General features: G+C 44.0%; 1 protein-coding gene across 5 annotated transcripts in view; it reads left to right on the forward strand.

The window, feature by feature from the left end:
- ULK4 (unc-51 like kinase 4) overlaps window positions 1-16,802 on the forward strand; it is a 600,065-nt gene that overhangs the window by 118,433 nt on the left and 464,830 nt on the right. For all 5 annotated transcript variants that reach the window (XM_075556008.1, XM_075556007.1, XM_075556009.1 and 2 more), the window contains one exon: window positions 1,185-1,312. In XM_075556008.1, coding sequence (XP_075412123.1) covers window positions 1,185-1,312 — 128 coding nt within the window. The remainder of the gene's footprint in view (window positions 1-1,184; window positions 1,313-16,802) is intronic.

Genomic DNA, 16,802 nt, shown 5'->3' on the forward strand with positions numbered 1-16,802 from the left:
GTATCAATTTTAAAAAATGAAATTATGTGACTTTATGTTTTACTCTGTTTCCCATTTTCTAGTCACGATATTGCAGTACTTTTCTGGTCAGGGTTGAACTGCTTACCTGCAGCCTGGCCTTAAAGCCCACCAGCAAGCTGAAACTGTTGACTCCTGGAAAGATGTTTAGCTCAGCAACCCTCGAAAGAGTCTCTGCGTCAGAGGTGGCTCAGTGGCCCCTGGATTTTGTTCAGTGATTAAGCCTGTGAGATGTTCCAGTGTAACGATGCCCCGTATTTTAGAGGAGACGATGGGAGCACAGGAAAGTTAAAGGCATGTGGCATCGGCGCTCACATTCTCTCTCTCCAGACCCCGACATCTTAGCCGTTCTCTTCGGCTGCCTCTGTGTTCATTGAAGGGCTTCTTCACCCACCACTCCACCAAAATCTGTACTTCGTGGAAATCATGTGTTTCACCTGTAGGCCTTTCCCTGAGTCTGTAAATCTCTATGGGAACAAACACCCACATTTTTCCTTGAAGAGGGACTGGTGGGTTTGAACTGCAGGTTAAATCGCCCAACGCTTAACCAACTGAGCTACCGGGGCATCTGAAAACAGTCTGTCAGAAGGTAGACCAGACGGTTATCAATTGGTGTTCCTGTTGTGTTGTATTATGTCTTTAATTAAAAAATACAAGTGTGCCTTTTATGTAATTTGGTGACATGCTTTGTGTTGGGTATTGTTTTTATTGTACGGCGGATGTGCAGACTAGACATAAAGACTGTGTATGTGTAGGTTTGCTCAGTGGTTCCTCCAAGCACACAGCTGTGACTCCCAGGCTGTCTGGTTACTTACTTCCCCTTGCAGTTGTGAGTGTGAGTTGTTACAGTGACAGGCTCTGTCCTCCGACTGGCTTGCATTAAAATCCAACTCTGTGGAGCTGGAAAACCCATTCCTCCTCTCTGGGACAGATCTTTCTTATTTGCGAATCAGAGAGAATATTGTCAAGCTTTCAGTGTTAAGCCAGTGAACACGTAGAACCAGCTAACTGTGTGCCCGGGACAAAGAAGGATGCCGAAATAGCAGCCGCTAGTGTTTTCCTTCGTGCTGTTTGTTTGGTTACGATAATTTGTTCACCCCGATCATTCAGATGGCCCTAATGATGACGTGTGTTCTCAGGAAGCTTCAAAATTTTCTCTCCTGCAGGACTTTGTCTCCACCATCATCCGGTTGCTGGACAGCCCCTCGACGTGCATTCGTGCAAAAGCCTTCCTGGTTCTCTTATATATTTTGATCCATAACCGTGAGATGTTACTGCTCAGCTGCCAAGCAAGGTATGGCTTCTTCTTGTTTATTTCCATTCCATTGGGGCTCGTACACCTCTCACCACAATCCACGCATCCATTCAGTGTGCCAAGCACGTTTCTACGTTTCTGACCGTCCTCCTCAAAAAGTTCTCTTTCTACTTGAGCCCTTGGCATCAGCTTTTGATTTTTGCCCCTCCCACCCTCCTGAACCCTTAATAATTTATAAATTATTATTTTTTCAAGTCTTACACTGACCAATGTCTCCCTTCACCCACTTTTCTGTTGTCCATCCCCCTGGGAGGGGGTTATAGGTCGATCATTGTGATCGGTTCCCCATTTCTCTCCCCACCTTCCCCTTACCCTCTTGGTGTGACTACTGTCAATATTGGTCCTGAGGGGTTTATCTGTCCTGGATTCCCTGTGTTTTCAGCTCTTATCTGTACCAGTGTGCATGCTTTGGTCTAGCCAGATTTGTAAGATAGAATTGGGGTCATGATGGGGTGAGGGGAGGGCGGGTGGGGAAGCATTAAAGAACTAGAGAAAAGTTTTATGTTTCATCGGTGCTATACTGCACCCTGATTGGCTTGTCTCCTTTCCACGACCCTTCTGTAAGGGGAGGTCCAGTTGCCTACAGATGGGCTTTATGTCTCTACTCCACACTCCCCCTCATTCACAATGACATGATTTTTTGTTCTGGGTCTTTAATGTCTGATACCTGGTCCTATCGACACCTTATGATCACACAGGCTGGTGTGCTTGCTCCATGTGGGCTTTGTTGCTTCTCAGCTAGATGGCTGCTTGTTTATCTTCAAACCTTTCAGACCTCAGATGCTATATCTTCAGATAGTTGGCTACCGTCATCTTTCTTCACCACATTTGCTAATGTACTGGCTTTGTCTTCAGTAATTGTGTCACAAAGGTGAGCATCACGGAATGCCAGGTTAATAGAACAATGTGTTCTTTCATTGAAGGAGTACTTGAGTGGAGGCCCATTGTCCATCTGCTACCTTAATACTAAACCTATAAATATTTATACACAAATCTGTTTCCCCATCGTCATACATAAATATATTTACATATATACATGTTTGTATTTAGACCTGTATAAATGTCCTTTGCTTCCTAGTTCTTTCCTCCTTTTTCCTTTTCCTTTCCTTTTGTCCCACTATCATGTCAGCCTTCATTTGGGTTTCAGCAATTCCTCTCGGTTACATTGCCCTTGATCCCGCCCTACCAGGCCTCCTGGCATGGCTTCTTCTGTTGACTTCATCAATAACTTCAATTTGGCACTTGCCCGATCAGTATTTTTATAGGCTTTTTTGTAGGTTATTGTTTTGGTCTCCATGGGCCTGGTTTTGTTTTAGATCTCCCAGGGGATATTGTGTTTCATGTATAGTCTCAGCTTGGAAACACAGATCTGAAGAGCGATTTTCCGGTCTTCTGTAGCAGGGAAAATCCGCCTGGCGAGAGCCTCCCAGGTCGTAGAGTAATCCAAAGCCGTCATGAAAGCTGAGCCCCGATACTGTACCTCTGGGAAGACTTCTTGGACCTGGGCTTTGACTGTAATTTTCTTAGGCTCTATGGGCTAGGAGGCAAGTCTGAGAATATTACTTTATAACTAGAGAGAAAAATATTTGACTACATTGAAGCTGTAATAATAATTGAGTATGGTTTTCATAGTACAGGTCTAATGAGAAGAATGGAATTCATTTTTCATGGGGAAATAACATTCTGCTTAATTGGGGGTGTGTGTCAAAGTTAGGCATGCTATCAAATTGATTGCAAATGTTCATTTTTTTAATGGTGATGTATTGTGAGATTTTATGTATTTCATCTTCAAGAAACTTTAAGAGTCTTTTTGCACAGATAAGCACCGCCAAATGCCACCATCAATCTATGGGTTTATGATTTTAATTGAGTACATTAATCGCACGAAGGCACTTGTAGACTTCTCTCTTGATATTTGCCTCTGAGCATGTCATTACACTGGAGATGAATCATTTCACATCGAATGCTGGTAGGTGGCTCTGAACAAATCTTGTTTCTTTCTCTGTCTCAGGATAACTGTTCTTCTTTGTTCTATGTTCATTGTTTGAAAAACCTGAAACTTCAGACTTCTGGTGCACCCGCCTCTCACCCCTTGTTGTTTGAGATGGAAGTGTAAACCCCATCCCTATCATTCCATTACGGCTGGAAGAAGTCACTTATATTCCTTTATTTTTAATGCTCATCCATGCTTTCCTGCTTGTATTCTTTCCTTGTGCCCATTGAGGAAAGGGCATGGGGCTCACGCCTGACCTCTTCTGCCTCCCAAGGCTGAGCTGATTACCAGAAGGCAGTGGTCAGACATGCCTCCCAGTTCCATTCTTCTGAACACCATTCATTTGTCCCGTGGCACCCTGCTGTGCCGCTGGGTCCACTCACTCAGGGCAGTGGCCACACAGAACTGACAGATGATGCTCATCATTGTGGCTCTGCTAGCGAAGTTTTCAGTTCAGTTGGGAAATACACAGGATCGAGGTGTTCACTCAGTACAGTTTCTTCTCGCTGTGCGCTCAAGCAAGCCTCTCTTGGGCCCTTAGCCACTGGGTCCTGCCTCTGCCTTGCATGGGCAATGCTAAAATCTCTTTCAGGGCTGCCAGTAAATATCCAAAGGCCGTGCCACGCTGCTATAGTGCCGAAGGCACCCAGCTCCAGCTTTATGAGTTGGCAAACCAGGTCCCCCAATTAAGTGCTGAGAGGCACCCCGCCCCCACCTCCCCCAAGCCAGCCTCGTTCCCCAAAGCTTGACTTGCTCTGTGGGCTTGGGGGCTCCACCGCTGGGGCTCTTGGTTTGCTGATGCTGCTCAAATATCAAAGCTGTCTCCTAGATCAAGGAGGCTCAGGGTGTAGGGCGCTTGGGTTCTTCAGAGTGCACGTTTGTGGCTCTTCCCTCCTGCTGGTGGTGAGAGCTTCCCTCCTGCTTCTGAGAGGGCCCGTGTTATTCTCAGCTGATGGCAATCACCAGTGACCCTGTTTGCAGTCACTCACAGCTGAGTCGTCTAATCCAGTCAGCATCTTTCCTCCAGTGTCCTACCTAGACCCGTCAGGAAAGTGAAGGTCATTTGTTAAGAGTAAGAAAGGCTAGAAGAATGAAATGATTAACTAATTAAACCATTGAAATAATCTGCTGCCTCGCACCCACCAGTAGTTTTCAATGTAGAGATACTCTGACACCCTTTCTTCTGCACACTGAGTGGCTCTATGTTGCAGCTAGACTATCTTTTACACACTATGAATCAGGTGTTTTTGTTTCTGGTTTCGATTCTAATAACGTCCTTCCACTCTGGAATAACATTTCTTTTTCCATCGACTCCTCGGTCTGGCCAGATGGTTGCTGCCAGCTCTCGTCTTCTTGTCTTTCCCTGTCCCAGCTGATGGTCCTTGTGTTGAAATGCTCACGCCCCTGAGTTCGCTTGGCTGATTTCCTAATGCCACGCAGGTTCTTTGTTCAAGTGTCACCTTTTCTGAGAGCCACAAAAGTTGCCCTATCTAAATACCCACGGAGGTCTCAACTCCAGGCCTCTCGGAAAGCTCCTTAGAGACAACGATGACAAGACTTCCCATTGCCTTTGGACACGTTGTCAGAAGAGACCCGTCCTTGGAGATGGGCATCATGCTTGGGAAAGTAGAGGGGCAGTGTGAGGAAAGGAGACCCTTGGCAAAATGCATGGACACACTGGCTGCAGCAGTGGGCTCGGGCATAAGAGCGATTGCGAGCTGGCGTGGGCTCGGGCGATGTTGCATTCTGTTGTGCGTAGAGCTGCTGAGTCAGCATATTCTCGGGCTCCTGAGCACCACCGCCATCGGTATTGAATTGCTGGGGTGCACGACAGTACAGCTGCCGGTAGACAAGCGGACCCCGTGGTTAGCCCGGAATGATATGCTGATGAGTGAGAAAAGACAGCAGAATTATATATTCATAATGACTTTTTAAAAAAGACAAAATTGGCAGTGTATTTGCATATATTAAGATATAGAGGGGCAGGGAACCGTAATATAAAATGAGTTATCTGAGAAAGGAGAGTATATGTTGTCTTTATTCATTTTTATTTTCACCTTTTTAATATGCATGTTTGATAACTTGAGTAATCAAATTGAGCCACGTTATAGATTACAAAATGCAGAGGAAGGGGGAACTGATCTCAATGATCAATGAACAACAGAAACTGGGGGGGGGAAGGAAGATAGCGGTTGGTGTTAAGATATGAAAATATTAATAATTTATCAATGGCTCACGAGGTTGGGAGGAGGGAGGGAGGGAAAAAATAGGAGCTGATACCCAGGGCTCAAATAGAAAGTAAATGTTTGGAAAATAAGGATGGCAATATATGTACAGATAAGCTTGATACAGTTGATGTATGCACTGTTTTAAGAGCTGTAAAGAGCCCCCAATAAAACGATCTATATAAAAAAAAGCTAGCATGAGACACAAGTTGGGACCAGAAGGTTCATTCCATTGTTATAAGTAGTTCCCTTGTTATAAATAAGCTTGATCACAGGTTTGTTTTTCACTCTAAAAACCAAGTGTCAACTTGAGTGTGCAGGAGGATGGAGGCCTATCAGAGGGAAAGCAGACGGTGGAGGATAGAACACAGGGTGAAGGGTGATGCGTGCTTTGAACCCTTTAATGCAGAGTTGATAGTCTGAAATGTAACACCAACCACACACACCCCTAATCCATTAAAAACAACCCCTATAAAAACCAAACAGTTGTTTTAGGATGATAAAGGACATCCTTTATGCAAGCAAAGCTCACATTCTCTTAGACTCGTGGATTAAATGACGAATGTAAATTACACTGAGAGAGGAACAGGGAGCCAGAGCAGGCTGAGGGAAGTGGTGGGGCTTGCTCCTTTGTGCCCAGATCTGATATTTCCCATAAGTTGCCCTGCTATGGGTGCATAGCAAGTGAAAGGTGAACAGAAGCAAGCAGCCTCGAGGCTAGAGAGATGCTAGAGTTCTCCGTGCATAGTTCACGTGGAAACTATTCTTCCTTCCTCATCTGTCCCTTGAAACCCCACTGACAGCTGGAATTCTCAGCAGCTCACCACGCAGCCCTTCTGCCTGAGAAGTGGCCTTGCATCCAGAGGCCAGCGTGCCCTTTGCTCTGCTGTAGGTATTTTCTCCTGCTCACCACCATCATCCTTGCCTTTTATGGATGAAACCCCAGCCCGTTTCCGTGGTGTCAGCCACAGATCTCTCGCGCAGGAGGCGGGCAGTAAGATTGAGCTGTCAGGGTCAGATAGAAATGATACCATAGCCCCAAATACCCACCTCTTCCTCCAAATGGCTTCATACTCATATTGAATATGACAAGTGATAAAATAGAGCCGCCGCGTTTTCAGAAATGATCACCCTTTCAGAGGATGGATGGCCTTGTAAGTTCAGCATATGGGTTTGCTATGATTCTGAAATGCCACTGCCTTCTGATGAATCCAGGCGTCTCTGACCTGTTTCCCCATAGCCTTGCTATTAATATTGTAATCAATGAAATGAAAAAATAAAACCAAACCACGGCAACTTAGATCTTAGAAAAAAGGATGAACAATACATCTCTCTGGATAATTGGCTGACTGTATGAGAATCGACTCAATGCAAGCGGGTGGGTGGGAAATTATTTTCCCAGTTGATAACCAGGCAAAAGTCAATTCCAGATGCATAACAAATGATACACTAAAACGAAACCATAAACAGCTGGAAGAAAAATATGTGTGTGGGTCAGGAAAGCTTTTCTGAGCCAAAAAGCAGTGGAAGAAACCATATAATAAAGACTTGATAGTTTGCCTATAGTTAAACCTTGGAAGCTATGAACAGTTTTATATCCTCCAAAGATCATAAACAAAATTTACACCCCAACAAAAGCACGATGTTTCATCATAGGCAATAAACAGATAAGATACTACTGCAACGTGTTTCACAGAGATAGGAACAGCTAACCGGCCTCATGAACGGCTAATATTCAAAGACAAACAGCTAGTTGGTTCTACATGCCATATTGCCAGATGAAGACGGGAAAACTTCCACTGTCCATTTTCCAAGGGGCAGACAATCCTATCCTTTCATTTTTTAGGGAATTTTCATAATGCAGCTTTAGTAGTTCCGTTGTTATAAATAAGGTTTGTACTTTAAATAAAAGTCAGAAATCAAGCTCCTGGTCACCGAGTCGGTGCCGGCTCCTAGCCACGCGATGGGGCCAGGGTCTCACTGCATCTGTGGGCTTCCCAGGCCGTCCTTCTTTATGGGAGGGGGACTCCTCATCTTTCTTCCATGAACTAACTCTCCCACTCACCTCACTGCCACCCACTCAATTCTGACTCCCAGTGACCCTACAGGACAGGGTAGACCCACCCCCGTGGGTCTCTGAGATTGCAACTCTTTGGAGTAGAAAGCCTCGTTTTTCTCCTTCGGAGAGGCTAGTGGTTCTGAATTGCTGCCTCTGTAGTTGCATCATCTGGTGTCAATTTGAGGATTCAGAGAGAAGGGGTGGAGTCTAGCCTGTCAATCAGGTTGTAGCTTGACCTCATTTGGAGGTGCTAAGAAGCTCAAAAGCTCGCTGGCAGTGGACACATGCTCACTTCCTTTGATGCATCCCTGTGGAGAAGACACATGGAGAGAGGCTGATGAAGCCAGACCTCTGGAGCCGGAGAAGCCACGTGGAGATCTCTGCTCATGCTGAGATGCTCACAACACTACTGGATCCACAAGACTTCCCACCCACTGACCTGTGATCTTCGGCGTCATTGCATATGTTTCATGAGTCTGAAGAGGACTTTATAGATTGGTAATGGACAATTGGGCTAATGTCGGACTTATGGACTTGATCTGGACTGGGCTGGGGTGTTTTCTTGGTATTTATCTGCTCTTGTATCTAAAGCTCTTTCTTGTACAATATGAGTGTGTCTATGAATTTGTTTCTCTAGTCATCCCAGACTAGCACACCGAACTTGCGGCTCCAATGTGTAGCTACCACACCCCCAGGCCTCCCGAAAGACCTGAACCCCCAGTGAATCTGCCTTTCTACGGCTGTGGAGGTTTACAGCAACTTGAGTTCCCAGATTAGGGTGCATCGAGACACCTCTGAGCAGCCTCTGGGTGCCAGTCCCCCCCCCCCCCGCACTCAGCAGCCTCTGGGTGCCCCCCCCCCCACTCAGCAGCAGCCCATCTTTCCTCTGTTCTCATGGTCACTAGCGCCAACCAACGGAGTGACCTCTTTTCGCCCAGAATAACAAGGTAGCAGTTAGAGTTTCCAATTCAGTAGAATCACTGCTGTGTCTGGACAGAAGTGCTCTTGCCGGGGTCAGACTGATGGTAGCTCAAAAGGGTGCAGACTGGACGCAGACCTCCTTTGAGGGGTTGCTGGGTGTATGTACTAATGAAAGGCGGTCACTTCCATGTCCACCTCTTGATTCTCACATGGGTGCATCCGATTATGGAAGAGCTAGTAGCGTATAGTTTGGTGGCTGAGCACAGGGTGGGGATTTCCTGTCACTGTTTCAGCCCACACAGTCCAGGTTCACTCCAGACACTCTGAAGCATGAGACAAAAAGGAGCAACGGGGTTTGCTGCCTCCAAACTGCTTCACTGGGCTTCTGAGAGAATCAGAATCAGTGTCAGCTGACGGATCTTTTTGGGAAAGATCATTTGGTCAAACTGCCACGGTTTGGGGAGCCCGTTTGCATCATGGTTGTGCGCTGGGCTGCTGCCCGCAAGGCTTGCAGTTCAAAATGACCAGAGGCTCTGAAAGACAAAGAAAAGGCCTTTTACATCCTTAAAGAGTTACAGCCTCGGAAACCCACAGGGCAGTCCAACCCTGACCCCACCCTGTAGGGTCGCCATGAATTGGAATCGACTTGAGGGCAGTGTGCTTGGCTGGGCTACAATTTGATTAGCAGCCCAGCACTTGCCTCCCTGGGCCACCTGGATGTTTCAACATAGATTTACCTAACAGTCCTATTCACTTGCAAATCTCATCTCTCTCAGGCTGAACAAAATGGAAAAAACTGTAGCTCCACTGAGGGGAACGCAGCACAGAATTGTAGGTGAATAGGTTCATTGGAGGCCATAAGATAGGCATAATAATAATAATAATAATAATAATAATAGTAATAAGCATTCCTGGGGGTGGTAAGTTGGGGGGAAGAGGACCAAGAGGGGCCGATAGCAAAGAGTTCAAGAAGAAAGACAGGGTTTGAAAAGGGTGGCGGCGGCAATTGTACAATTATGCGTGGTTTAATTAAATTATGGATTGTTATAATATCTGTAAGAGCTCCCAATACAATATTAAAAAAACAACTGTTTTCCCCAAAATCCCCCTCTTAAAAAAACAACCTTCTGTAATATCTAATTCAAGTCACTTGTAAAAGCCTATATTCTAAGGTTGATACACACCAAAAACCTGTTAAACGAACCATTCCATTAATTATTAATAATATTAAAAACATTTAATTGAAAAGCACAACATGTGTTATAAAATAAAAAATGAGTTCTTGAAAATTACACACATTTTAAAATTTATTATCATCCAGATGTACAAAATATATATCAGTATATGATTTGCTATTGAAACATGGAAGGGAGACAGTAGACAGTGTAAGTTATGAAATAATAATTTATAATTTATCGAGGTTCATGAGGGTGGAAGGGTGGGAGAGGGAGGGAAAAATGAGCTGATACCAAGGGCTCAAGTAGAAAGAAAATGTTTTTTGAAAATGATGGCAATATGTACAAATGTGCCTGACACAATGGATGGATGGATGTATTCTCATAAGAGTTGTAAAGGCAGAAGAAACCAGGCCAGCCAGCCCTTGAGGTGAGAGTTGAGGAGGACAAAACAGCTGGAGTTGCAGGAAAAATAAAGTCTGGGGCGGGCAGGACGGGAAGCAGAGGATAGGACCTCCAGAGATCTGCAGAGAGCTACCTGCCAGTCTCCACCAGAAACTGATCAGCCCCAGACTTTAAACAGAATATGTTGGCAGATGAGAAAACTACCCGTTTGTGGACAGAATCACCTAAGAGGGTTTTCTTTTTCCCCAAATGTACCTGGAATTTACACGAGACTAGGACTTGCACCTGTTCTCAGTCGCCAGACTGACAGCTGTCCTCACTCCAAGGCTTTGAGTAGAGTTTACAGAAGACTGTTGGATCATTTTGGGAATAAGTAGTCCTGGACTGAGCATTGACCCAGATCTGCATTTAAAGAAAAGAGCTTTAAAAACAACCCCCAATAAAATGATGTACTAAAATTAAAAAAAGAAAGGCCTTGTTATATCAATTAAAATTAATAAGTTTTTAAAAATCTCTTCTTTAAAAGAGGGTATATAATCACAAGTTACAAAGTGGCAGTGTGTGCATGGAAAGGGGTGAAAAATGAAACACTCATTTACCTTCTGCCTTAATCCTGCTTGTAGAGCGGTGGTTCTCAGCCTGTGGGTCGTAACCCCTTTGGGGGGGTCTAAGGACTTTTCACAGGGTTGCTTGCCTATGACCATGGGAAAACAGATTTCCGATGGTGTTCAGAATGCAGACACCGCTCCTGTCTCCGGGCGGGTCCGCCCACATGCAGATATGCTGATCTGGTGATAAAGAAGCTATCCCAACCTTTGCCCTGACACAGACTGTCCCAAAATGTAGCAATGGAGTTTACTGTTGTTAGCTTAAGACTGTGTCCCATGCTACACCATGCTTCAAGCCAACATTCCATTGATTTGTCTTTAGAAATAAATATTTATTTTCTCTTTTTTGGATCCTTTGTTGGCCTTTTTTTAAAAACATTTTATTAGGGGCTTATACAACTCTTATCACAATCCATACCTATACATACATCAATTGTATAAAGCACATCTGTACATTCTTTGCCCTCATCATTTTCTTTCTTTTTTTTCCTTCCTTTTCTTTTTTACATTTTATTAGGGACTCATACAAGTCTTATCACAATCCACACATATACATACATCAATTGTATAAAGCACATCTGCACATTCCCTGCCCCAATCATTCTCAAAGCATTTGCTCTCCACTTAAGCCCTTTGCACCAGGTCCTCTTTTTTCCTTTGTTGGCCTTTAGGAGTGTTTTTCTGTCCAGTCTGTTGGGGTACCACGCCCTGGCCCCAAAGTCCACCTTCGGCATTCCCTGGGGACTTTGCCGCTCCATTCCCTTGCTGTTCTGTTGCACCCCCTTAGTGTTTTGCCTTGGTGTGGCAGGATCAGATCGGGTGCACTTCCCACACTGTGTCTCTGGTGTTGTCCCCTATAGGGCTGTGGGTCAGTGAGGGGCGTCATGTCTCATAGTGGGGCTGGCCATGTGGTCTTCTCTGTGGACTGGCTGCTCTAATTGGGGTCATCGTCCTCACGGCGTGGTGGGCCAGGATGTGCTCCACTCTCTCCTCCTCCCCCTTCATCTGTTCCTTTTCCAGAAGGTCCTAGCTTTGGGAAGACGACTGTGTGGTAGTTCGACTGTCCTGTTGGGTCCCTCCAGTTCTCTAAACAGGATGTTTGCTTTGAAACCCCTTAAAGACATCTGTTTGCAGCAATTTCCCCGCTTAATACCACTGCTTACAGGGATGTTGATTTTGGATCTAGGTAAAATGAAATCCCTCCCAGCTTCAATCTCTCCTCCGTGGATCATGATGTTGATGATTGGTCCAGTTGTGAGAAGTTTTGGAAAAAAGCATTAAGGTGCTGGATTTGTCTAGGATAGATGTTGGAAAATAGAGAATGACATGGGGGAAACAGTGGGGAAATAGCGGTGTGTGCAGTAGATGGTATTTGATCATCTAGAAAAGAAAAACAAACCAAACAAACCCAACTTCCCCCCTGACTCTGTGCAGAACACAAATCCAAGTCGGTTGTAAAGGTGTTAATGTGAAAGTGAAGCAAGCACTCTGGGAGATCGCCAATGAAAACAATCTCATGGAAGTGGGGTAGATCTTTTCTTTACAGGACATATGAAAAAATAACAACATAACATTAATACATTGAACTCTGTTTGAAACCAACTTGTACGTCAGAAAAGAATCCAGGTCAGGTCAGTTTTACTTCTCCTTATTTTACAACCACTCAGACCAATGTTTAGCTGGATAGAGTCTCGAGGTGATATATATATATATCTATATATATATATAGATATATATGTAGATATATAGATATATATCTACATATATATATATATATTCTCTTTGTGCTTGTGGTTTATCCTACATACAAAGAAAAACCTGTTCTTATGTGGTTGTACACCTTGTCTCATCAAAGCAGTGACCGTAAGTATCTCACGACCCCCCTTGTCTATGTAGTTTTTTCACTACCCTCCTACCCTCCCTCCTTTCTTGTCCCTTCCTTCCCCCTCCCTCTCCCCCTCAGAATCTTTAAAGTCTTATCCTTTAGTGTAAAAGCCATTTTCTTTTCTTCATAATGATGGTGTCATAGAATATTTATTTGTAATTTTAGAAGGTCTCAGTGCTCTATTGTCCTCTATAGTGTAGGAAGGTGATGTATTTATGCCTTGTCTTCAGGCCCTTAAATTTAACCCCATTTTCTCATTGATGGCCTTTATGGTGCTAGGTTTTGTATCTAGGTCAGATTTTTCCAGCTCCAGTCATTGAAAAAATCTGTCTCTTCCCCACTTATGGGTTTTAGTCCTTTATCAAAGATCAGGTATCTGTAGGTCCTTGGTTGTAATTTTGGGTTCTCAGTTCTAATCCATTGGCCTTCATGGCCTTCATGGTACCTATACCAATCTATTTCCATTGCTGTGGCTATATAATTGGTCTTATAGCCTGAGAGTGAAAGGCCTCTTAATTTGTTTCCATTTTTAAATGTGTTTTGCTTATCCTGGGCATCATTCCTTTCCATAGAAAGTTGGTGATTAGTTTTTCCTTTTCTTTGGAGAATTGTACTTAGATTGGATAGTAATTACACTGAATTTGTTAAATGTTTGTGGTAATACTGACTTACTTTTTCCATGATATTTAGTTTTTCTACTCAGAGGCATAAAATTGTTTCATTTTTGTAACTCTCCTTTGGTTTCATGTTGCAGTGTTTTGTAGTGTTCTTTGTATAAGTCTTTTGTTTCTCTGATAAGATTTAAAGTCTTTTGTATCCCTGATAAGATTTATTTCTAGATATTTTATCTTTGGGGATATTTATGGCAAATGTTATTGTTCTTATTTTTTTAAAATCATTTTATTAGGGGCTCATACAACTCTTAAGCCCCTTGCATCAGCTCCTCATTTTTTCACTCCCTCCCCACTCCCTCTCCCTCATGAACCCTTGATAATTTATAAAGTATTATTATTATTCTGTCATGTCTTACACTGCCCAATGGCTCCCTTCACCTACTTTTCTGTTGTCCGTGCCCCAGGGAGGAGGTTATATGTAGATCCTTGAAATTGGTTTCCCCTTTTTACCTCACCTTCCCTCTACTCTCTGGTATCACAACTCTGGGTTCATGAGGGAGAGGGAGTGGGGAGAGAGTGAAAAAATGAGGAGCTGATGCAAGGGGCTTAAGTGAAGAGCAAATGTTTTGAGAATGATGAGGGCAATGAATGTACAAATGTGTTTTATACATGATGTACGTATGGATTGTTATAAGAGTTGTATGAGCCTCTGTGGTCATTTCAATGAATTATCAACCCCGGCGGAGAATTGGAAAGTGCTGTTGGAGGGGTCGCCCTAGAGCAGTGGGTCTCGACCTTCCTCATGCCGGGACCCTTGAATACAGTTCCTCAATTGTGGTGACCCCTATCCAAAAAATTATTTTCATTGCTACTTCAGAACTGTCATTTTGCTACTGTTGTGAATCAGGAGACCCCTGTGAAAGGGTCTTTTGACCCCAAAAGGGGTTGCGACCCACAGGTTGAGAACCGCTGCACTACAGTGGCAATATCCTCGGCATCTGTGGTATCAAATGTCCAGTGTTTTGCTCATCTGGATGGAGCAAGGGTACCAGAGTAACCAGGCAGGGAGTGGGGTGGGGCACACTGGAGCGATGGGGTGGGTGACGGCACAAAAGCAGATACCTATACTTTATCCTGACTTATAGGCTATAGTACTACAAAAGTGTTTAGTTGCCTGGGGGAAATGGAATTGTTGCTGCTGTTGTTTTTTTCTGAAAGTGGTGGCAGGTCATATAAGTGTGGGACCTTATGATCTGAAGGATTGAAAAAACAATGTTTTTTTAGTGTAGATTTTCTTTTTTTTTTTTTCTTCCACAGGCGTTTAATGTGGGTTCGATTTACTGATGCGGAAAAAAGACCTAGTGTAGATTTTCTTATTACAAAAATGGAGCCCCTTTTTTGGAACTATTTTCTTATTTCTGTGCTGCTCTTTCCTTGCTCATTTTGTCTCTTATGTGGTTGACCTTTTTTGAATCTATATCTGAAAGGGACACATGCACACACAGACACATACGTTACATTACCCTTTTGTGGTATGAATTGGAAATGTCTTCCCCCGGTTTGTTATTTGTCTTTTGACTTTGATTATGGCTTTTCCCCTCCACACGGACATTTCTATTAAAAATACAAACAAACAACAAACAAGCCCAAAGTACAGCAGTGTAAATAACTTTCAAGAAAGCCTACATCAGATGGAAGAATTAAAAGGACCTTGGGGGGAAATAAGGACCAAGGAACTGCTGCAGAGGAATTTTACCAAGGAACTAGGTAAAGGCCTTGGAGAAGTGTCTACAGCAGGGGGCCTCAAACTACGGCCCGCGGCCACATGCGCCCCTCCAAGGACATTGATCCAGTCCGCCGGGTGTTTTTGCCCCAATTTGTTATTTTTACTTCAAAATAAGATATGTGAAGTGTGCATAGGAGTTTGTTCGTAGTTTTTTTTTTTAAACTATAGTCTGGCCCTCCAAAGGTCTGAGGGACAGTAAACTGACCCCCTGTTTAAAAAGTTTCAGGACCCCTGATCGACAGGGAGGATTATTTATTCTGCTGATATCGAACACTCACTTGGTGTCAGGAACTGTGCCCATAAACAGAAAGCAAGACACAGTCCTTGTTCTTAGAGTAGCAAACATAATCAACGAATCTAAAATCTTAAATTGCAGTTGATTGTGGATTCTATTCTGTGAGGCAATATCATGGAAAGTTACCGTAATTTAAGGGAATCAGTGGAGACTGCGGTGAATTAGGAGCTGCATAGGAGTCCAGTAATGAAGAGGGGAGGAAAGAGCCAATCAGGAGAAGTAATAGCTTGCTGCTCAGGGAGGTTTTGAGCTTGAGGGAGGGAAAGGAGGTCCATGCAACTGGAGGAGAGGAAAAGCAAGCTGGGCCTAGAGAGGCAGTAGGAGCCAGGCCTGGTGTGGAAGGAGTGTAGAAGGAGTTCCCGCCCACCCACTGTAGTTGGTGATAGGCCTCTTGTGTGACATCCCACGTTCTGGCGCTCTGAAGAGGTTAAATTCTGGCACCTGCAGACTCAGGCGGTTGTGTACCAGGAGTGAGGTTCACAAGGGGATCGGCCTGACCTCAGGCAGAGCAGAGATGGTGAAGGGGTGGGTCCTGTCATGGCAAGTGGATGGGTGAGCTTAGGGGTTGACTATGTGAGAGACAAGGAAGCATTCCACTTTTTCACATAACCAGCCCCTGGTGTGCACTTGTATTGTGCAGCGGCTGTCTCAAAGGCTGTTTCCAACAGTTCAGAAAAGCTGCACTTTTGTTAGGTGAGATGACCCCTCACACATCTGTCTCTTCTTTCCTCTTTCACTTTACTTTCTTCTAAATTGTATTTAGCCCACTTTTTAAAAAACAGTTGCAGAAATTCAGTATCAAGAAGAGTTCATGTGACTCATATCAAGAAGAACTGTTCAATCGTCACCACAGTCAATTCTAGAACCTTCTTCCTTGCACTCATTGTCATGCATGGCATTTTTTCTAGCTGTGGCAAAACCATATGCAACAAAACACTCTCCAATTCCATGACGTCTACATGTATCATTCAGTGCCCTTGATTATACTGTTGATGTTGGACAACCGTTATCCATCTGCTTTTCCACATTATCATACCACCATGGACAGACTGACCCCTCTTCACCGATGATGACCACCACTCAAGTTTGGTTTGTTTTTATTTTCTTTTCAAGTAGTTTTCTTGATACAGTATTCGTATATCTCATAGGGTTAAAAATCTTTGAAAAAGAGTTGTGCATACAGCAGCACAGTTGTAATGTTTCCTCCCTGCTCCCACAGTCATTGTTTGCACCTCAAATTCCCCCATCCACTCCCCCCACTCCCATCCCCGATAAACCACTGCATCAGTTCTTGTCTCTATGCATCCACTTCTGTGCTTCACAGACTGGGAGACCCAACAGAAACCAAACCAAACCAAACCAAAACCATCATAACATAAAGATTAAAATAAAATTAAAGAGTAAGAAACGAAAGACCACCTTCAATATTTTAAAAGTCAGATAAGAAATATCTGTCAGGGAATACACAAGAAGTAATTGAGCCTAGAGCAAATGCAGGTTGGG

The sequence above is a fragment of the Tenrec ecaudatus genome, chromosome 8 (assembly GCF_050624435.1).
Source record: "Tenrec ecaudatus isolate mTenEca1 chromosome 8, mTenEca1.hap1, whole genome shotgun sequence".
Classification (NCBI taxonomy): Eukaryota; Metazoa; Chordata; class Mammalia; order Afrosoricida; family Tenrecidae; genus Tenrec; species Tenrec ecaudatus.